A 23,748-nucleotide genomic window follows, 5' to 3' on the forward strand; every position below is an offset into this window, starting at 1 on the left:
TTCAAACACATCTGCTCAATGAAAGTGGGTACCACATTTTCAGATATTCTTGGTCTGTACTCTGGTATACATCTTTTGTGTTATGCTTAACATTCCCAAGTAAAGTTGCGCGACTAAAATTTCCAATAATGTATTTCACTTCTACATGACTGACAACAATTAATCATTTATAATACGTACTTATAGATTCGTGGCTGTATAAATTCATATAGAAATCAATAGGGACCACCTGGCTTCAATAAAGTACATAATACACAGTCCTCTCTTCACTACACTCAGAGTTGATTTCTTTTCCTTCATTTCTCCCAGCCGGGCAGCTGCCTTCACATGCTCTGTCTTCTATCATCTCATTTTGCTGTGGATGTCGGTTAGCTTTACTCCCAACTCAACCGTATGTTTTAAATGCTTATTTTGCTTGTTCAGGCAGGTGAAAGACATTTTTCGTCCTAATGATGGAAGGTCTGTAAGAAGCTGCAGTCTGTCATGTTAGCACTAGGACAACCTGGATTTTGAAACTATAAGTATAACTATGAGATCCGTCTTGTTGTTGGATGGCATTCTGTTGCGCGCTGACGATGATTTCATTGAATAAAATGATTATTACTCCCTGCTCGAGTGTCAAATAAAGGTATTTTGTTTATTAAAATTCAATTGTGAATATCTCAGTATTAAATTATGTCATATAAATGAATGAGGAAGGGTTGGTGGAGCACTTATTGTGGAGTGCGACTATCGCATTGCGTACAGGTCACCTGTTATAAAATAAAGGTGCTTTGGCCCCAAAGGGGCGGCACGGTAGACGACTGGTTAGCACGATCGCCTCACAGTGAGAGACAGCATCGGGCGTGGGTTCGATCCCGGCTCCGGCCATCCTGTGTGGAGTTTGCATGTTCTCCCCGTGCTTGTGTGGGTTTCCTCCGGGTACTCCGGTTTCCTCCCACATTCCAAAAAACATGCATTGTAGGCCAATTGAACACTCTAAATTGCAAAAGAAAAAAAAATATCCCTCCGATATATGTACCGTATTTTTACGGCCAAAAGACGCGCTGTATCAAAGGGCGCAGCACCAGTTGAGGGTGCTATTTCTGTATTCAATACTCACACTGGGCACGCCTCACTACGAGGCGCTTGCTAGCTCGCGCACGTCAGCGCCCATGTGAATAGGGGATCTCTACCAGTAGTAGCATGTCAGACCAATGAGAGATGTGATGGCAACACATCTAATTGACAACGTCAGGGGTGGGATGTCACTGGTCACCGCACTCCTTAGAGTCACGGTTTCAAATCAAAACCAAAAATATCTAGGAACAGCATACAAGCAAACAATGGAACAAAGAAATAAAATGAAAACAAAAAATGCATCTCTCATGCCATTCATATCCCCAAAAGAAATAAAAATAACACAAAAAGATTACAGCAATGGCTTCTTGGGAGTGCCAGTCAGCCTCAGCCAATCACATGGCTGTTTAGAGAGATGTGAGTGGTGTGCTTTGGGCAGTGTTTTTTTTTTTTTTTTGCAGTGTTATCTAAACCTGTGATGTTTCTTGCTTGCAATAACATGAATGATAAGACAGACTACGACATCGTGGACAGCTGCCCTTTTGTCCATCACCAAAATACGTATTCACATAATGTGTTTTTCACAGTCAATTCAAGACATAGATGTCTCAGACTTTGGCCAGCAGGGAGTGTTTACATGCACTCTGAAATGCCCCAAGGGGATCAGGCCCAATGGTCGAGAGGGTTACTCGGTCTATACAATAGGCGTTGCATTACTAGGCGCATTGTTAGCTTTGGGGAAAATTTGGAACTTTAAAGTGTGCCTTATGTTCGCGATAATACGGTAACTGTTATTTGCTGTGGCGACTCCAGCGCCATCAAACCACACCTACTGAGGCTTCAAAGCCGCACTGCCACCACATCCTTCGGTTGGGAACCGCCAACTCAGCACTTTGAAGGCTCCAAGGAGTGAAGTTTTACTAAGATACACTTGTCGACCACAAGCTGCCATCCATTATACTGGGTTTGCTCTGTTGCTACACTAATGTCCCACAAGCCAACCGTTTTACTCTGCAGGCATCACTAATCGATTTACGCTGAATACAACTGTTACACTAATGTGAAGGTGGTTATTCTTGGTGTGCTTGGTCATAACTGGAGAAATCCAGGGGGGATGTTTCTTTTTCTATAGCAAGTTAACGAAACCCTAAGCGCATTCAATGCATGATAAGAACAAGCTGCTCGTGAACAGTCGGTGAACCGAGTGATTGGTGGGGAAGTGAAATGGCCAACTTACCAAGAAGAATACCGTTAAAGTACTGGATCAATAAGCATTATCGTTAAGAGTAGTAGTGTCATTAAAATCTTAACAATACCCATTCGTAGATGCCAGCCTTCCAACACCAATAAACTATAAGTACAAAGACATTTGTGTCAGCACAGACAATAAGAATAGTTGAAGCCAGACGTCTGACAGCACGAACATGTAAGATAAAAGTGATAGATCGGCCCCATCAGGAGTGTCAATGCTGTCGGCGTTAGTGACCATCACGATCTTCCTTCCTATACTCAAAGTAGACAGGAATTCACGGCCCTTGCTTTTTGTGCCTGTATATCTAGACTTTGTCTCGATTAGGTCGTGATGTACAGTTCATACTTTGTGGATCTCTCTGTTGCTCTTGTTTCTCTCATCGTGCTTATCTATATCTGTCAAAGATGGCAAAAGTGTGGTTGTCATAACTATTATTCCAACTGTTGAATAAAAGACTTGCCACTTTGCCAGACAATGGCCAAACAACGTTATGAATTAAGACTGTTTTACAGCGCTGCCAACTGTTATGGATTGTCCATACTTTGTTGTGGAAGTCACTGAACGCTGCGGTGTTACGGCCGAAACATTGAAAATTAGGGATATTTTGTCCACAATCCCTTCTATTCATAACAGTGGCGACGGATAAGGGCGTACCGAAATATTGGGCAATATTACGGCTGGTGTGAGGTGCACACGAATAGATAGAAATAATGTTGAACAGAGGGCAAGTAAGAAGTTATGAGGGGAGATGCGATGGCACACAGTGATTGAACATTTTATTCTGTCCCAAAGTGTCATAGCAAATTGTTTGCTACTGAAATGTGATGGAATAAAGCACCGATTAAACAAGCACTACGACATAGCGTTCATTCGTCTCTGCCGTTCACCGTCACTGTGAAAGTCACACGCCCTAAAGGTGCTTTAGTGGCTGAGCGAGCCGCATACAGCTGTCAGACGACTGTAGCTGAAAAAATATTTCACAAAGATCCAAGACGATCTGGAGGGTTATGTAACAGTTTATGAACTATAAAAAATCTCTTGGAAATATACTTTGAACCTAACAGGAACTGTGCCATTTTGAATTTCCTTTCAAAATGTCTAATTTTCAGTGCGCTATCTGCTAAACATAAGAGGAAGTCCGCGATTTTGCATTTACCTTCAAATTTTGCCCCGTTTTTGGCCTTTTATCAAAGTCAGATTTGAAAGGACTCATGGAGATTTTACCGATTGTCTTCAAACTGTAGGAAGATGTTCATGATGGAAAGTATGAGGAAAAGTTTTTATGGCATGAAAAGCTGTTGCCGTGGTGACGCAAAAAAAATAACACTGATATTCATGGTCTTACAATTCATGAAACCATATTGAATTATGCACATCATCATCACGCCTGGCAAAAGTAATCAGTACTTTATTAATTTATTGTGCAGTTTAAAAGAAGGGTTCAGTATCGACCCTTACAAAGTTTTAACGAAGCAACCCCAGTTGTATGTTTCACCAAGAACTACGAGAAGTTGAAGGCATATGTTCCATCTAAAGGCCGACAAAATGTCTCTTGGAAACATACACTGAACCTACCAGTAATCCGGCAGTTTGAATTTCCTTTCAAAATTTGTCTACATTTTATTTGGCGCCCCTGACAATTTGGTGACAGAAAAATAACTTGACTTTAGACCAGGTGAAACTAGGTCTCAGTTTGGCTGCAGGTTGTGGAACATTTTGGTGGATTTGAGTCAGGTGCAGACAGACAGACAAATTCTGTGCTCCCTATGTGTGTGTTGGACGTCAATGGATTTTATTCATTAATATGACATCAGCGTGCATCGAACTGCAAAAATCAATTCATTTAATGCATAAATATTATTATTATTATTGGGATTAACTTTAATGTAACTGGTGTGTATAATGTATGTGTGTGTGTGTGGGGGGGAGTCAGACACGATCGGGGTTGAAGGTGGTCACCAAGTGCCCTCTTTATATCGGCCGCAAGTGGTGATCTTGCATTCCTTATAAACATATTTTTTGTGTGCCGATCTCCTACACGGATTCTGTCATGCTTGCGCAATGTAGACCGCTCACTTCTCCTGCATTTAATTTAAAGGGGACAAGAATAGCTGCATAGATTGGATGGCAATCAAGTAAGCTGTGTTCCACAATGATGCAAATGTCTCTTTTAACTGCGCTCATCGACCAAAATGGCAAAAAAAAAGGAATTCCACCCATGCACACAATTGGTTGCCAAATTGTATTTTTAATTTACATTTCAATGAATGAATAGCACCATGATGACTTGGCATAACAATTTGGACCATTCTGCTAATTGTGGAAATTTTCTAATCATGCAAATTGATCACCAGATGAAAATTAACAATATCCAGCCATTTCTGTATGCTTGGGATCCATACTTAGCATTTCTGCAGTAAGTTTTTGGTGTTCTCAGCATTACTATGTTCATAATGGGGCTCTATGGGCTGGCTTAGAGACTATCTGAAGACAAAGAAATTAAAAATAAAATACAAACAGTACCTGACATCACTCCTGTTTTTGTATTTTTGCCATCATAATTAGTCCCGCTAGACACTACCTAAACTGAATCTCACCAATATATTAAATGCAGTAATTAGTCTGTGGAGACTAGCACCACAGAGAATGTCTGGAATCACATAATTCTGGGAAAGAACGGTCGACAGGATAGTAGTGTGTGCAGTAGAAGAGGTAGAAATCTGTGTCTATGGTGTATGGGATTACATTTATTCCCTTTCTACTGTTTATCCCAGAGTTTCATTTTAAAGGGATACTTTATATATATTTATGCCACTTGCAGTAGTAGTAGTTTCGTGTGGTTTTCACACCTCCTGTCTCATCCCTGAAAGCCAATTCCATTTTTGAGGTGTGTAGTCGAGAGCAAGTTTTAACGCTTGGTTCGACCACCAGGGTGAGATTCCTCTTAGTCAGGCCCCCAGAGTGCTAGCTGCACTCCAGGGAGCCGCTCAAGCCTCCACACGGCGGCAACGTGGGAATCTCGGTCGTGGAGGGCCACTTGCAGTAGCAAACAGTTTATACATGCCTCACACTCGACACAAATTGTTGCTGCGCATAGAATGCTGCGTGCATCATCTCCCTTGGTTGGTCCTTTTAATTACATGTTGTAATGACATACTCAGCTTTCCCTGGCTCAGCTATTCCTTGCTAGGTACGACTTCCATGTCGTGGCCGTATATACAGTCCCACCTTGATCTATTTTGCAATCTAATTAAATGCATCATCTGGTCATCTAGAGCCATTTGTGGTAGCAGGCAGTGTTGCACGGTCCCCATTGTTGTTGCGTCGTTCCTTGGACCTCAAAGTATAAACGGCAGCCGGAATTGACTATACAATTCGGCAGAAACTCCACTCTGTGGACTCCAAGCCAATAGCAACCGTAACGACATCACCCGACTTGGAGTGAAAGTCAAAACAACGGGGTGAGTATTAAAGCAAACTGAAGTCCTCGAGGTCACCACCCAAAACCAGTATTAAGAGGCCTTTTGGCGTCCCCCTGGCCACCCCCAGCCTGTGATTATTGATTTCGTCTCAAATTGAACTTCCGGATTAGAACTGACTCCATTAGAAAATAATAGTTGGCTGGGTCAATAACTGAGCTGCATTACTAATGTATGGTTTGTACGTTTATTGGAATGCTCTATTAAGAGATGGTGGTGTTGTGAGATACGATGTCGAGGTGTGGTTGGACATAAATCATTTTTGTCGCGTGTTCAGTCAGCAGTGATGAAAGCAGAATAGGCATGGCGGAATCATTTAGTAAAATCATCATCTCCTCATTTTTATCTCATCTATAAAAGTTTGACTGAATGATGTGTTTGGGAAAGAGAGCGAGTGCGAGAGAAAGAGAGAGGGAAAGACAGCAATCTTACCCGATCAGGACTTAGACATCATTTTCATTAGTCATTTGGCACCTGATAAGTAATTGGGTGGAACTGGTTCAATATATATGTTCATGTACCATCGTATGTAATAAAACTCAATGAAAAAAAATCAACGAGGAATAAAAAATCTAAATCAAATCAAGCTGAAATTAGCTGTCTATTTTGTTGCTGGCACTAATTGGGTTTTGAACAGGAAGCAAAATTCACCAAATATGCAAATCTATGCTTTGCAAGTGGTCAACACTTTTATATTTAAGTGAGATATTCTGGACCAATTGTGTTTGGAAAAGGCAAACCTTTCCTGTTGGTCAGTGGAGTGTGCTTCTTTGTGCACTTTGTAATTTTTTTTCTGGCTTGTTTAGCTTTTTGCTTTGTGGGTTGTCTGCTCTGTCAGTATTTCAGCAAGCACTCTTGGTTGCATTATGATTGCACGATTCCCTCACTCTGACGCATTTCTTCACAATGGACAATGAAAATGGATTTCTGGGACACTGGTTGTATTTATTTACTATATTGTAGATTTCATTGGCAACTTGGGGGCTGAGCAGCATAGCCACACAGCCACAGAGCAGAGGAGGAAAGGATTGTAATCCTAAAATGTCAACATATTGGTAACCCAAATATCTGGGAAATGACATCTCATACACATTGACAGTAAACCAGCAGCCTACGCAAAATTGCGTACCACTTTTCTTGAAAGGCCGTCTTGTCACTCTCTGTTCTTCGTCTCCTCATACAGTGAAATTATGCAAATAAATCATGTAGTTAATTAATGGTCATGAAGATGACCTGTCTAGAATGAAGTCCGCTGATTTATGCAAAGTGTCTGTGTGGTGTGGTTTAGAATGACCAAAAGGAGAAATAATAAATAAATAAATCAAGCAATGCATTTATTTATACACAAGAAGGCCGGTTAGCCCGCAGTCACGGAAATGTGGGTCCTTGTAGCGGCATTGGAAACATCACAAGGCTACGGCACTACAAGCATCCCGGAAAACATAGACTGGATTTCAATGCAGTGAGTTTCAGACTACTTTGCCCTCTACAGACAATCACTTCACCACCAACTCTAAAAACAGAGCTCTTTAATTTTAAAATTAAGTTAAAGTGCAAATGGTGGCGTAAAAGTAAAACAATCCCTAAAAACACAAATCTGAAATAAGAGATCTATAATCTGCGGCGTATTTTTATTACCTACCGTCTCCTCTGAGTGTGATATGGGCTTCAGGGGTGCTTCAGCAGAAAATTAATAAATAAATAAATTAAAAAAATGTTATTCCTCTGTTGCTTTGATTGAAATTTTGTGATCAATGTCTCAGATTCTGCTCCATCTGATTTGCTTATGCATTCATTTTGGTGATGGAAATTGTTAGAATAACAAACCCTAACCAGTGTTACTGACTTTTTTTTCCATGTAATCACCTTCGATCGAAATAATCTTCTAAAGCAGGGATACTCAAATGCAAATCCTAAAGGGCCACAAAATCATGTTCAATCAGTCAAAGGTCAAATTATCATGACTGATCAGGACACATGCGATTATAAATGAATAGGTACTCAAATCAAAATATCTTTTTAGTTCAAAACACAAATAACTGGCATGGAGAATAATTGAATAAAACAAAATAAATCTGCCTGTGTATCATTGGCATGGAGACAAGTCTTGGTTTACATGTACTGACCCAATCAAAGCACGTAGTGTGGGAACCCTTGTCAATAAGGGCAAGCGTGGCACATGGTAGGTCGAGACCTCGTGCACGCAAGCCTCACTTATACAAAGAATGGGATGGAAAACCACACACTGATCAGTGCTGAATGAAATGTGTCTTGTGGCCATACTGCAATGAGAACGTCCAATCTCTGATCTTAGAAAAGGCTGCAACAGTTTGGGGGTCACAAATGAGCAGTGGGTGGGCAGTAATGTGGTCAGTTCCAAAGGAACATTATTATCTTTTTTGGGGGGGATTAACTGTGTAGCTCTTTTCCACTTTGACTCAAAATCATCTGACACTGAAGCATTTTGAAAACCAAAATAGCAGTAGAAGGCTGTGTTTCTTTTATTTTATTTCATTTCATTTTCTGAAAGCAAACATCAATCTATCACCAACAAATGAACATTTTCAAGAGCACCTGGAGCAACTCCCTGTTATGACACAATATTGCCTGCGCATTACAAAGCTTTCTATGAGACTCAGCAAGTAGACAGTTGCACTCTTCGTAATCAATATTGAGTAATAAAGATAACTGAGCAAGATGCCAGAATTGAATCACCGTCTCAACCCAACCACCCAGAGCCACTCAATACCCAGCCGCCCATCACTCATTTCATAAAGCTTTGATTGCATGAGTTGTTGAATTTTTTGAGTCCCTGTGAATCCTATTATGGGAAATTCTCATTATCTAGTCTCCTTGTAAATTGTCACGTTTCCACTGAACTGCATTTCCAAAGTTTGATCTTGGCTGCATGTGTATACTATAATTCAGTTTTTGTCCATTGCACACATACACACCCACACACAGGCCCCGTCCTATCGGCTATTTTCTCTTCAGGCCACCACCAATCCTCAATCATCTGCACCCAGAATAACATTCACTTACTCCCAATGGAAACACATTTAAACGTGTCTTTTTTTTCACCTAATCTGTCATTCTAAGGGGTGACTCTGGTGGGTCTCTCATATCTCGACTGTATTCATCTCGGTACCTTCAAAACCTTATCATAAATTTCTGGGAGATGGTTAGTTAACATTTTAACAACCAATTGACATATTTATGCATTCCCACTAATCAGTCTAAATGATCAGAATGACTGTTTAGCTATCTGATGAGTGGGATGAACGTCTGCGAAGGATTTTTGTGGGGCCCTAGTGCTCTCTGACAGTGGTCCCCAATCTTTTTTGCGCCAAGGACCTGTTTAGACATGGACATGATTTTCGCGGACCGGCAAACATTCGCTGACAGGGTTGACATCGGATTGGTAGTGACGGATGCTATAACGTTTTTTTTTTCACATTGCTTTTAAATTGTCAGTTTTAAAGCATTGATACTGACAACTAAGATAAAGAGTAATTCAACATTTTATTAAAATTATTTTTTATTCATGTGAAACATTTTTATTCAACAGTATAATAAATGTAGAACAATATAAAATAGCACAGTGAACTACTAAACATGGACCCATCAGGAATAATGAATATGCCTTAAAATTAATATTTATGGCGTCATTGCTACTCCCAAATGTGCGTAAAGAAAAGATGACACGATTGGCTAGCTGCAGACTAGCTACTAGCAGCTAAACTGACAATGTGTACGTGCACAGGCTGTGCAAACACTGCTCGCATTTAAATGTTTTCCACTTCATCACTTAGGTCCTACTTGTTCAAATGATCCAACAGGTTTCTTATATAAATGTGCTAACTGCTGGTCACGTAATATCACGATTCTCAATCGTATAATCACCCAGCACTACTTATATTGCCCTTCAGAAGGTACACGGTGGGGGGTTGGCTGACGACATTTTTTTTTTTTTTGTCTGTCTTTGTGTGGCTTGTGTATGTGCATGCTGTGGACTGGTGGTTTGGGATCACTACTCTCTGACACAAATTTTGATTTCTTTGAAATTGAAAAAATATATACTTTTCTTAGAACGGGGAAAAATGAAATATATAAGATAAGATAAGATAATTATTTTCCACAATACTGTTGCTCAATATGTGGCTTAACAGTGGTGGGAAAACTTCCACCTTGTAATTGCTACCGATAAGTGGCTATATTTTTGTGGAATGAGGTGTACACAAGGCAAAGTACTTTTAATCTTAATTGTCCTTACCGATTTGCATTTTAAGATAGAGTTTGAGAAAAAACTTCACTTTATTTAATTAACAAGATCCATTGCATATCTATTGTGGACATTTAGCTCTTGAATTGCCCGATATAAAATGAAGTCAAATTATAAAATCATTTACAGTTTTCCCATTTGTGTCTCAAATTGGATGATATAAATGCACTGCTTGACAGGGAAAAGACAAGGCAAGGCAACTTTAATTAAACAGCATTTCATACACAGGGGAACCCAAAATCATTTACAAATAAAGCAATTAAAGACATTTAAAAGCAAAGTAAAGAAATGAAACGTAGCTCATTTAATTGCTAAAAGCAGCATGAAGTTGCAGCGAGACATTGACTCCAAATTCCTTCTTCAATCTTAGATACCAATAGATTGTCTTAAGAACCACAATTTTGAAATTATTTACTCATGTTTACAATAGATTCTTGGGTGGGTTGCTTGTGTCGGATTCATTCTTAGCGAGTTCAATTTCTTGTCCTAGTTAGTACATTCCGTTATTTTGTGGCAAAAATAGCATCCCTGAAATATCAACCAGTTGAAAAGTCCCATATTTATATGCTTTACAAGAAAATTGAATATTTTGAGTGTAAGAGCTTCAAAATAAAGGAGAACGTAAATGTCACGTGTGTATTGGGTCTCAAAAGTAAAACACTGATACACTGAAAAGAACTGAAGGTCTCAGCTAGTAGCAATACTACACAAGACATTGTGTTGTTAGTTAAGCATTTGGGTGCCTCTGGGCTCAAAGGTATAGTGGGAGATGTTGGTTATTGAATCAGTTCTTACCTACAAGGTGAAGTCTTGGTGAAGGAGAGGAAAGCATAACAACAGGATATTGATTCACAATTCCTCATCTGTTCGTCCGTCCTTAGCTTCAACCCTGACACCAGCTAAATCTGATTTTGCATTACATTTTGCATTTCTTATCTCATCTTGCCGCACAGTCAAATGCACTTTTTTAGGGATCATTACCTCCATTCGACCATTTTATAAGCAATGTTTTATTAATTTTCTATAACGCTGCATGACAGACTTGTTTTTTTTTCTTTTCATGTTCTATTAATTCTCTTTGTCCCACCACGGAGAATGTATGCCATAGTTTCAGAGTTATTCTTAACCGTCAATTTGTAATTGGAAACAGAAAGTGTGTTCTGGTTGATGCAATGTATGTATATACATTCACAGTCCTAAATTATGAAAATCAACCCTCACAGGTATGAATAGGAAATGGAAACTGTACACAGAAGGGCTGTGCCTGGGTCAGAGCGGACCCTAATTGAAACACCAGCGCAAGACAGAGAGAGAAATATCAAGAAAAGCTTGCGAAAAGGCGGGGGCACGTGCACCGCGGATCAGCGAGGGGCACAATTCTTTTAAAGACTCAAGTAACGGCGGTCAAATATCAAAAGACTTTGAGTAGGGCAAAAGGGTTGGAGCTGTGTCACCACTTGGATTTAAGTGTGCACATGACTGCAAACCATCTCAGCACCTACTGTAGGTATCAACATGTCCCAGTATTTTTTTCTCTATTCTGATTATGGTGATAGGTGGCCTATTGGGTGACTTCTATGATTAAAGGCAAGACTTGACCTTGATCAAGGTTGCCACCAAAAAATGACGGTGACCGGGGTATCATGTCAGTGGACCAGATGAGCTGACATTTTCCAAGACTTGATGCCATCCAGTGAAAAACCTGCAGGACAGTCATGCATATGTGAATAGTGAAATGTTACATGTAAATGTGAATGATTAAGAGAAATAGACCATTTCACAAAGTGCATGACAGAGCAGCAGATGCTTTGTGTCTACCAATTTGTCAGACAGACATCTGTTATGGGTTGTTTCATATTCACTGACCTTCAAGCCTACTTAGAGGAGAGAGATGAGCTTAAGAGTATATCTCATTTCTTTTTCCTTTCCCCTCAATCTTGGAAGATTCACAAAGATGGTCTGATTTCTTTTCACGCTCATTTTTCTTGTGCAGGTAATGAGAACAAATTACTCTTGCCAACTAAAAAGCCCATGCACTTCCCTATTTACTGTAGACGGTACATGTTATTGAATACACAGTGACTGTTGAGGTGAGACATTAAAATACAAGGACTTATTCTTATTATTATTTAAATTAACTGACAATACAAAACAGAAGCCACTTGAAACTCATGAACATGACCGCAGTAGGCAAACGACGCATTGGCAGGTGCTAAAAAAAAAAACAAATGTAGCTGAGAGTAGATGAAGGTGGAGACTCATGACAGTTTTCACTGTGACGGGAAAACGGAGGTGTGTATTAACAGCTCATGTCTTGTGTCCTACAGAAGGTGTCAGTTTCATGGCATTGTTTGTAGTCCCTTGGCAGCATGACCTTGTCTCACTGAGCACAAGCTATTAATTAACCAAGCATGTGTGCGTTCATGAGGGGGTGGCAGTCTACTGGGGATGAGGGGTGGATGGGTGGAGGCTGTGAGTGGCATCCCTTTGCAGCCAGCCTTCCTGCCTTACTGTCTATATGCAATCAATGTGGTGGAGTAAGGTGAGGATGAAGGGCGAAGGCAGAAAGTATGCTGATGGCAAAGTTCTTTGAGGGCATTTTTACGTTAAATAGTTCTTTAAACTTGGAAGTACTTCTAAGTGCCTGTGCTTCTCAGCCTTCCCAGCCCCTGCATGCATTTGCCTCCCAGAGTTTCTGCTTCATAGATGATGACCTTCGCTGTTTGCTTCATAGAATGTGTGTGTATGTGCCGTGCGACTTTCCCTACCCTTGGCTGGTGCTCCAGAAAACATGAAGTCATGCTGGGTGCAGTGATCTCTCTGCATTGCTGTGATCGACACCCAGTCAAGCACATAAAGCCAACATCCCCACTGCTCCAAAACGTCATTGTTCACGCGCAAAATCACATGGTCTTTTTAGTTAAAACCTTTTTTGTTACTACTTTATTCATATAATAAAAATAAGAAGAAGAAGAATAAAAAGTTATTAGTGGTGACAGTAAAGAAAACAATTGTAGCTCACTGGATTAAAAAAAGTCTGTACATGCCTAGTCAAATTCAAAGATTTTGCTGTATAAATGAGACCAATAATAAAAACTTTATTACATCATTAACGTGACAAATAAATTGAACACCTCAATTAAAAAAACTAAAAATAAATACATTTCAGAGAGATGACATGTAAAGAAATAACTGGGGTAAGAACCAGGGATGGATCAGAATCATTCTTATTATGAAAAGCACAAGGAATTTGTCTCTGGGAGTACGAACTAAATTTTTATTGAGGCCCTTGGAAATGACTAAGGTGCATTCATATTTTGTTTCCTTCCTCCCAAAATATTACAAAAAATGTACATTATGCATTATGCTAGATGGTCTAAAATTTGGGCATAGGAGGAGTTCAGTGAGGCCATGGATGTTGAGATCCACCGGAGTTCCTAAAGGCTCTGGATTCTGTGGCGCTGTCCTGGTTGATATGACTGTACAAAAATGCCTCTGGATTGGCAGTCCAGGGTGGTGGTGATCCCCTTTCTTGAAAACGGGGACCACCACCCCTGTCTGCCAGAGGGTGTGTTCCAACTCCAGAGGGATCACACTCTTCAGCCTCCCCCACTAAGCTCCATTCAGGGGTGTTGGAGAGGAGAGTCCATCTGGTCGGCGAATCTCAGATTCAGGATTAGCAGTGTGGTTTTTGTCTTGGCTCTGGAACAGTGGTCCAACTCTACACCCTCGCCGGGGTCCCCGAGGTGGAAAAAAATTATGATTCTGAAGCAAAACTGATTCATGAAGCAAATCTGAAGCTTAATTTTCCCATCACTATGGATTGATGCAGCATCTGCGATGAGAACACTTTATGGGTCTGTCATGGTGACGAAGAAGCTGAATCAAAAGGCAAAGCTCTCAATTTATCAGTTGATCTACGTTCCTACCCACCCCAAGATCTCAGTAACAAGCCTTTTGTCCGCCTTTCCTCCGCCAAGAGTATGGGATTCCTGTTGTGACAAGAAACTCAGAGTCGAGTCAAGCTGCTGCTTTTCCACATTGAGAGGAAACAGATGAGGTAGCTTGGGCCCATTAGAATTCCACCTGGACACCTCCCTGGTGAGGTTTTCTGGGCATGTCCCACTGGGCGGAGGCTGCGGGAATGACCCAGTATACTTTGGAGAGATTATTTCTCCTTATTGGCCTGGGAATGCCTTTCGATCCCAGGAAAAGCTGGAAGAAGTGGCTGGAGAGAGGGATGTTTGGGCTTCCCTGTTAATGCTCGAACTGACCCCGGTAAATCGGGAGAAAATTGACGGATGGATGTTGGCTGGGCATTTTCTGTAATGTCACTGCTGTGGCGGTGGAGTTGTTTGTATTGGTCTTTGTTCTTTGTATTGGTCCACACCTAAAGCCAACAGATTTGATCTTGACAAGAAATACATTTTATTGTATGTTATTTGTAGACACCTGGAACTGTTTTGGATTGTAAAAAAAAACACACACAATATCTTTTTTTTTTTTAATGCAAGTCCTGCATTTGAACATCCAAGGCTCACAGAACCAACTGCTGCATTCTCGAGTTCACGATGTACTTGCAGACTGTCTAATATATGAGTCTAACCCGTTAAAGGGACATTTATAAGCAGCCAGACACCTGAAAAGGCTCATTTGCAGAAATGTGCTGAACTTAATTTTACACTCTGTTGAACAGTGAATAGCCATTGAAATGTTACGACTGCTCATTCTTTTAAAGTCTGTCATTATGAGTGACACAAAACACACTGAGCATCATATACTATACAAACAATTACATTTGAAACTTTTTTTTAAATGATTATAATTGCGTTAATTAAATAAAAGACACTTAAAAGAAACTCTGTAACATGCATATCAACTTGTGAGTGGCAATGGGGATAAAATAGCAGACTTGACTTTACTGAAATTGTAATTTTGACTATATCATAGGCCGGGTCCTCATGTCAAAGAAAAACAAGTTGAGCTGAGGAAAGTTTCTTTGAGTCCAGAGCATCATAATTTATAGTAGCATCCCAAGTAATTGGTCACCATCAACTGTAAAAATAAATTTAAAAAATGAAATAATTCTATTACATTCCAACTGTTTTGATGCTTGATATTCACACAGAACTGAAACCATGAATAAAATCTCATATTTTGGTTACAAAAGTTTGCATTTACTGCTTCAAATGAAGCTAAATTATTACACTCAAATAAAACAAAATAACTTAATACAGCATTTTTTTTATTGACCAATATAAAAAAACAGACTGATAGTAACCAAGTTTGATTGACACAAGCAAGTCAAAATCGATTGGATGATTATGAACAATGGGCTGATTTCAACATAGAAAATACTGATGTACTAATACACTGATTTGATGACATTGAGAACTTAGTGGGGGTCAATTTACTTTGCAGCACACTGCTAAAAATTGTGAGGAACTAGTAGAGAGAAGCAAACACACTTTTCTACGGAAGGAAAAACTTGAGTCAAAAGCTGTTTTTAGTGCCAGCCTCGAGTCATGATAAAAGCCTTTGTGTGAACATTAACCAACCTTTGAAAAAGGCTTTTTCAGTATTGTCGTAAGGCCTTGCGATAACACTCGAAAGTCAATACTGGCCATATTTGTCTGACTAAACATGTAAGTAAGATTTTGGCAAATGTTCAGTCAGTACCAAGAAAAATGGAGGCAGATGTGAAGAATTCAATCTTGAAAATTGCACTAGCTTTTCCTGTCCTTGAGTATGTGTTTTCTCTATCGCTCTGAAGTCTGCTTAATAAAGATCAAGTGAGAAGTAGGCAAGCCAAGGTTAAGTACAGGATCCCTAGTCTATGCTGTGCATCTTAATTAAGGCATGTGTGAACGCAAAGTTCCTCAATACGGTCCAATCAGGATGCTTGACCAGTTTCATTTTTTTTTGCACTCCTTTTTTTTTTAACTCACCAGGAAAGTCTAGACAAAGACCACTCACCCTTTAAAATTTATTGACTCCTGGAACAACATCCTGAGGGAGCATCGGGGAGAGAATTAGCTATTTCGATCCACATTAAAAGAAGCGACAACACATTTTTACTTCACACTTTGCTGTTATTAAAATTAAACAAGCAGAAGGCTATTTTCATCTTTCAGTCAGGTTGACCCCCCTGCAGTCAAAAGATTGCTTTTATTTTACATTGTTAAATAATATTTTGTTGCATTTATGGAGAGTTGAATTACGCATGAGTGTTCGTACCTGCACCCACAATTAAGTTAGGCCCCCTGCTCTAAGCTTGCGTAGGTCCCTTTGCATCCACACTTTAATAAAAGGCACACCTGTCCTGTGTACACAACACCTACATTTAATAACCAGATGAAAATTTTACTTTTACACTGATGTACATATTGTGTTGCATGCATTTAACCACACAGAACCAAATCAAACACCAGTTGGCAAATGGAGATGTTTTGGTGGGGTGAGGTGCGGCTACAAATGTGGTTGTGCTGTATTTTCTCCCTTGAGAGCAGCATACATATTTGGCCAAAATGGGATGTTACTTACTGCCGAGAGTGTATTGCCATTGTGATTTCCTACTTATTCAAAGACTGTTGCACCTTTGTTTAGATTATAATTGGCAAACAACACTTTGAAATCAAAATTCAATCCGTCCAACCATGACTGATTCTGAAAGAAAATAACATATTGTAAGTTGTGACTCTTCTAAATCGAAAGTAAATATTCAAGATAATGCAAGCTAAAGAACCGTACACATATGAGACACATTTAGATTTTTTTTGTAGCATTCTACTAAGGTTATATAGATGGAAAGTTCCATCCGTCCATTATCCAAGCGGCGTCTCCTCACAAGGGTCCGGAGAGAGTGGGAGGAGAATGCAAAAAAAAAAAAAAATCTGGATGACGTTGAAGTAGATCCACTGCCATTGGACAGTACTGTTTTTTATTGTCAAGCATTACTATTGCATACATTTCTAAAGATGCAAACTAGTGTGGTTTCTTTTCTCTCTTGATAGAGTGCTTTTATAGCAATCCACTATGCGATAAAACACGGGGCAACAATGAGTCTGACAATCACCAGCATGACTTCACAGGGGACTTGTATTAGTAGAAATATCAACATGATGTGCTCCACAGTTTGCCACCACTATATGAGCCTCTACGGTGATGTTATACTATAAACATTTTTGATATGTTTGAAGAAAAACAAAGCTGCAGTGTTGATGTGTGTATACTGTACGTCGACTATCCATAGCATATAGACAAAACACAGAATAATAACATTTAATGCAAGAACTGATTATTATCCTCAATAATCATTACTCATAACCATTTTATAATCATCTTAATTATTTCCGAAGAATGGTTTCTGGATGGTTATCATTTATATCATGTCACTTTTGTGAGACCTCATTCCATGGCAGCTTGCAATCAGTGTTGTGTTACTTTCACCAGGTTAGTCCATCACTATTGTGTATTCCTTTCCAAGAGAGACCAGGCAAAATGATCAGTAAAAACGCTAAGTATTAGCAAGGTAAACTAATAACAAAACAATCAACACATTTTAATGCCCCTCCCAAAAAAATAAAAAATACAGCAGCTCAATTCATCAATGCTTTGCTTCTGAGCTACAGTAATATACATGAGTGCAGTCTACCTAGAATTGCCTTGTAGATGAAAAGTGTTTCTAAATTAAAAAAAACAAATACAAAGGCCAGTTAACTTTGGAAGACAGCTACAATGATGGCTGACCCAAAGAGGTAAAATGTGACAGTCTTTCTAATTAAAGATTAAATAATTAAATTAATAAATAAACAAAACCCTCATTTCAAATAAAGATTTTTGACAAAATTTCTTGAGATCCAGTTTCAATTTGATTTATGCGTTTCTGCATATGTTTTTTTTTCCCCAAAATGCTCTTTTTGACACTTTTTCAAGTGAATATCTTGCTGCATTTGATTTTTGAGGTGCTCCAAAGGCAGTGAGACACAACTGAAGAAATCAGAGGCGCTAGCAGTTTCGCATGCTCTGGTATTTTCTCTTCAAACAGAGGTTATTTATACTCTTTGGGAAAGCATCAGCAACATGATGTTAATATTGACATTATTTGCAATGTTCAGACAATTGTATGTGGTGAAAACTTTCCCAGAGTCACCATTTTCCTTCATACTCCTTTTTTTCTTCCTGTCTCAGCACAGTTCAGGTCTCCTTTAATTCTCTGCAGCTGACTGGTTGCTATGCCGGATACTGTCCATCAGCAACTATACGGCTGTCATTGATTTTGAGCTTCACTTGTCATTATTTCCCATTTGGGAAGCTCTTTCCTCTCTCCATTTCCCCATCATCCAAAATGTAGCTCTCATAGCACCAAGTTCTGTTTAAGCCTACAGACACACATGTCTATGATTCTTGTTGCCTCACTGGGGTTTTTACCTTGTGTGTTACTACTGACGGTAGTGGCTTAGCAGCTGTCCCAGCTGGACTGACTCCATTGACGAATGTCGCCCCGACACTCTTAGTTCGCACGTCAGACTGCTGTTTGTTGTCACAACCATCAACAATTAAAGCAAAGCAAAGCCGAACGGGACAAAATCGGCTGTGAAATGTAAACCAAACTTCTATCAGTCACAATTACACAATACTGGGATAATATCCTCTGAATGGTGGATACAAACAGTGAAATTTGATCTTTGTGAGGCACATTACTTCATACAGTTATGCTTGTAGAAAACAGTGGCCAGTGTCAAGACAATACAATATAATCAATGGTTTCGCAATGTTTTTATTTTACAAGCCATTTCTCTCCTTTGTTCTTCGCATGGATTTGCATAAATTTGTGGGGCTCTCCCTTCGTTGTGCTGGGTTAATGATCTTTCTTCATATAGGGCTTATCAATTTGTTTCCTTGCTTCAGTTCAGCTTCACATCATCTTTTTTTATGTGTTGACCTTTTTCAACCACTCTGAATGTGCTTCGTTATCCAACCAGGGCTGCGGTTCTGCTTCTGTTTGTGGTAACTTTTGTGTCCCTGCTGTTCTTCTGTCCTGCAGTGTTGACAGGATACCAAGCTGAGTCCCGTGCCCCTGTTCAAGGCCCTTGTACAGGCGAGGCCAGCGAGACACGACTGCGGCGAGCCGCCACGGAAGAGAGCTACTGGGCCTACTCAGGTATGGGTTCATGTGTGAGCGAGTGGTACAGACGCAGGTTGCCTGAGCCCCATCAAACACCTTTTGGTTGATCTGCAAAAAACGTGATTGCTTGCTGATTGTGAGCAATGTCCTCTTCTTTTGTTCAGCGTTGGTGAATGGCTTCAGAAATCCACTTCTGGATAAATGGACAAGGGTTTTCAAACACACAAAGTCTTCTCAGAAACAATATCAATCCATACACATTACGAGGGTCTTCCGTTAATAGCGGTGTCGACATATTATGTTTATATGATACAAATGGTGCACATTGAACCCGTTTGTCTTTAGAATTAAAAAAAGGCCTTCGGAAAACATTGAGCTCATGCAATATTGGAAACAATTTAGTAAAGCAAACATTAGTAAAACATAAACTCGTGGTAGAACACGTGCAAGTGTGAAACGTGCTAATTTTGTTTCCATAGTACGAATTACCCGGCCATCTTAAATTATTAGATTTGAATTACTTGTGGTGATGTTGACATGATATCAGAAGTTTTTTGAGTCGTTTAATTACGTCAATAATTTGCACCACTGTCAAATAATGCAACTGATGTGGAGTGTTAATTATACTTGATCTTATTTACTTACCCCATTGTATGTGTGTTCTAGTGAATGTGAGTATGTGTACATGTTTAACCCACAGTGGAAATACAAACACAAAAAAAAAAAGTTTGTGAAAAGGGATGGATGGATGGCAAATGCTATGACACTGCACTTTGTCGTTTCTGTCATAACAGTCACTCATACTTGTTGGAATACAAACAGCTACTGGCCCTAAAATGTTTGTCCTGCATTTATTTTAAAAATATGTGCGTGTGCATGTATGTGTGCCGTGTGCATTGTTGAAAGGTTACTCCAAGTAAATAATTCTGTCATGGATTTATTCTTTGAAGCATTAATTAATAAATGTATACAGTAAAACACTCCAGCTTGAAGTCCTGGTGTAATCTTCCCAACAGAATTTTGAAATTAGGAAAATTGAGGCAAATTTTTCAGGAACGGAATCAGTTTTACTCTACCACTACAGATTCTGTATGTGGTGTTACGTGTGTCAACATTTGTTGAATATTATTGTTGTTGAAAAAGTATATAACAGCACCTGTCTTATTTTATTTACTTAAATTTGTATTATCTGGTATATTTGATTGTTCTTCATTGCAACGAAAATATTCCATATTATTCAGAATGGAAAATTAATTGTATTTAAAAAAAGGATCTACTTTAATTACTATTGTGCTAACATCTTAAGTGTATCAGTGGCATTTAGAAAAACAACAAACAAACGATAATATTTTTATCGTGATAGTTTCTGGGTAGATAGATCATCTGGAAAAATGTATTAGTATGACACCAATAAATAATGTAAACACAGCACACCAGTGATTCTCAAATAGTGGGGCACGCCCCCCCCTGGGGGGGCGGGGGGCGCGATGCTGAGAGGGGCGCGTGGGACCCTGGGAAACATGTTTTTTTGCATAGTTTTGGGACCAAAAAAGGCGATCTCAGGCAACGCGAGTTTGAGCTCGTCAAAGCTGTTTGTGCCCCTAGTTCACGCAGTACGGGTTTAAAAAAGTGTCGCCCTGTCACGGAGTACTGATGAAAGAAAAGCGTCGCCCTGTCACGCAGTACTGATTAAAAATAAGCGTCACCCCGTCGCTCGTTGACCCGGAAGTGATTTCTTTCGCCACTATTTAAATGCACCGCGCCAAGCTATCTTACGCCGTAGCAGAACGGACTTTCTTTGAACTACAGTAAACCCCCGGTTATCGCGGTTAATGGGGACCGTGACCACCCGCGAAAACTGAAAATCCGCGAAGTAGCGGCGCACCTTCAAAAATGCTTAAAAAAAAATAATTATATATATATATATATATTATTATTTTATATATATATATATGGGTAGAGAGAGAGAATGAAATTCATGTTATAACAAACAAAAACGTATTTATTCAATTACTTCTTTTTGTAATTATTTAATTACTTCGACTTTTACCTGCTGGTACGCCGTCCGGTGTGCCCTGTGAATGTTATGATCCTCCAGCAGAGCTGGAGGATTGAGCAGGACTTTCCAAACGCAGACACGGGAAAAAAGGTGGTGATACAAAGATATTTATTATAATCACAATATAGTCAGTGTAATCAGCGCGTCTCGCAGCAGCTGACGGCATGGCGCGAGACGATCACTGGAGGAACGCCCACACAGCTGAAAAAACAAAAACACACGCGGCATGACAGGCACGGATCATGACAGTGAAATGAAAGGTGGCATTCTTCATTTATTTATTTATTCATTCATAACTGACAGCCTCACGCTCCGCTCGTGCCCGGGCGGAAGAGGTGCTCCTATTCGGCTTAACTGTGACACACGCCCGCCATCCTCCCCCGGAGCTTCCATTCGGTTAAACTTAGGGGCCGCTTGGCACCGCCCGTGCCCGGGGAAGGTGCTCCTCTTCGGCTTAACTGTGACGCGAGCATGCCCTCCTCCTCCGGAGCTTCCATTCGGTTAAACTTAGGGGCCGCTTGACACCACCCGTGCCCGGGGAAGGTGCTCCTCTTCGGCTTAACTGCCACGCACGCCGGCCGGAGCTTTGGTACGGTCCAAACCGCGCAAAACGTCGCCCCAAATCGTGCCCGGGGGAACTTGCTCTTCTTCGTCCACTCTCTTCTTCGTCCACTCTCCTCTTCGGCGCACGCCGGCCGTCTAACCGCTCCAGCGCCCCCTCGTGCCGCTCAGCAAAACTACAATGCCTCCGAATATTTTTTAGACCCGCGAAGCACTGAACCCGCGAAAGGTGAACCGCGAAGTAGCGGGGTTTCACTGTATATGTAAGTCCGCGCACAGCAGAAGCAACAAGCTACGTGATGGCAAATAAATGACTTCGTAAACAAGTAGCGTTCTAAACGAGGAGACGAGCAAGGCGGCGCTAAGCGCGCTAATTGCTAAAATGAATTGCTTCGATGTATGTTCGACTTTTAACAGAAGTCTGACTGGAACCGTGTTTGGGCGGAGAGCCAGCAGCTATGAACAGAAATGTTGCATTGCAACAATTACGTATATAAGCAAAATAAGACGATGGCTACGTTAGCAATTTAGCAGACGCTCTCAAGCTGGAACACAAAAATGGCTGACGTCATCACAACGAAGGGGTTCGATGTCAAACGTATTGTAAAAATAAAAAAATACGAATAGTAAACATTAAAACTGTTGCTTTATGCTTTATGTTGTTTATATAGATTTTTGTTTAAAATCCCCCTGGCTCTTTTTGTCTTTTCTGTATTATGTACGTATTAATAACTGTTTGGTTTGTTCATGTTAATAAAGTTAAAAAAAAACAATATTAAAACGTATAGTAAATATTTATCATCTCATCAATATTTGCACAACAGTACTGAGTTTTGAGATCCTCACAATAGTCGTTTTCAAAATGATTTTTTTTTATCAATTTAGCTTTGTGAAGGGATATTTTATTGACAATCTAACATTAATATACAAAGAACATGTACATTAGTAAAAAAAAAAAAAAAATTGGTGGTGGGGGGGCGCGAATGGTTTTCTTCTTAATAATTGAGAACAACTGCAGCACACTGACTAGGAAGAAATTTCTGTTATGAAGTTGGTCTGCTTCTCTACCACCAGGCTTCTGTCGGAAACCCTGCAGTGTACTAAGGATTTACTCTTTACTGGAATATTATGCAGGATAATAACAGAAACATGTTTTTAATGCTCAGCCAGCAGTTGACAAATTTTGCCAGCCACTTCGGCTTTCACAACAAACGGCTCGCACAACCTGGCTGTTGTGAAATTACAAGTTTGTTGATTCGTTCACTGGTTTCTATACAGACACTACTGAGGAATAACCTTGAGCAAGATACTGATGCCCCCTGTTGAGTGTGAATGATCTTGTTACCTTCCCTCCATGGCTGCATACACCACTAACATAGGAGCAAAAGGCTTTTAGTACATTTTTAGTAGCTAGTACAGATATTTCACAGGGTGGAAGGTGGAGTTATTAAATCATGTTTTTTTTTTTTTAGCATAAACAAAAAGCATGTATTTGCTATTGTCAAGTCAATATATTTGGTTTGCTCTTACCCCCTCTAGCTTTTTTTGTCTGCCACTCTCACCTGCTCTACACATCAATTCTTTAACTGCATCCTCTAGCCTAGAGGTTTTTCTGGGCCCCCTTTCTCATTCTTTATTAGCTCCAAAAGGAAAAATGGCCATCTGCTGTCCCTTTAAAGCCTCTACTTTTTCCAAGACAGCATTGATCAGTCACCAAGCAAGCCAAATGAGCCCCTGGCTACAAATATTATTGACTATTGTTTCTGTGTTTGTGAGTTTCCATCGTCACATAACCAAAACAACAAACACTAAAAATTGTAACTTGAATATGCATTTAAACAAAAAGACAGTATCTTTCACCCCTTCCTAACCAACACGTGTCTTACAATGTTGTTGAGCCTCCGGTGCCACCAAATTGGAAAAACCTGC

At 39.9% G+C, this 23,748-nt stretch overlaps 1 protein-coding gene across 2 annotated transcripts in view; it reads left to right on the plus strand.

The window, feature by feature from the left end:
• The window catches only part of LOC148327800 (receptor-type tyrosine-protein phosphatase gamma-like), a 456,824-nt gene that overhangs the window by 37,887 nt on the left and 395,189 nt on the right, over positions 1–23,748 (plus strand). For both annotated transcript variants that reach the window (XM_088308318.1, XM_088308319.1), the window contains exon 2: positions 19,119–19,235. In XM_088308318.1, the coding sequence (XP_088164444.1) occupies positions 19,119–19,235 (117 nt within the window). The remainder of the gene's footprint in view (positions 1–19,118; positions 19,236–23,748) is intronic.

This window comes from Idiotropiscis lumnitzeri, chromosome 11 (genome assembly GCF_059441095.1).
Source record: "Idiotropiscis lumnitzeri isolate Australia: NSW breed Sydney's pygmy pipehorse chromosome 11, RoL_Ilum_1.0, whole genome shotgun sequence".
NCBI lineage: Eukaryota > Metazoa > Chordata > Actinopteri > Syngnathiformes > Syngnathidae > Idiotropiscis > Idiotropiscis lumnitzeri.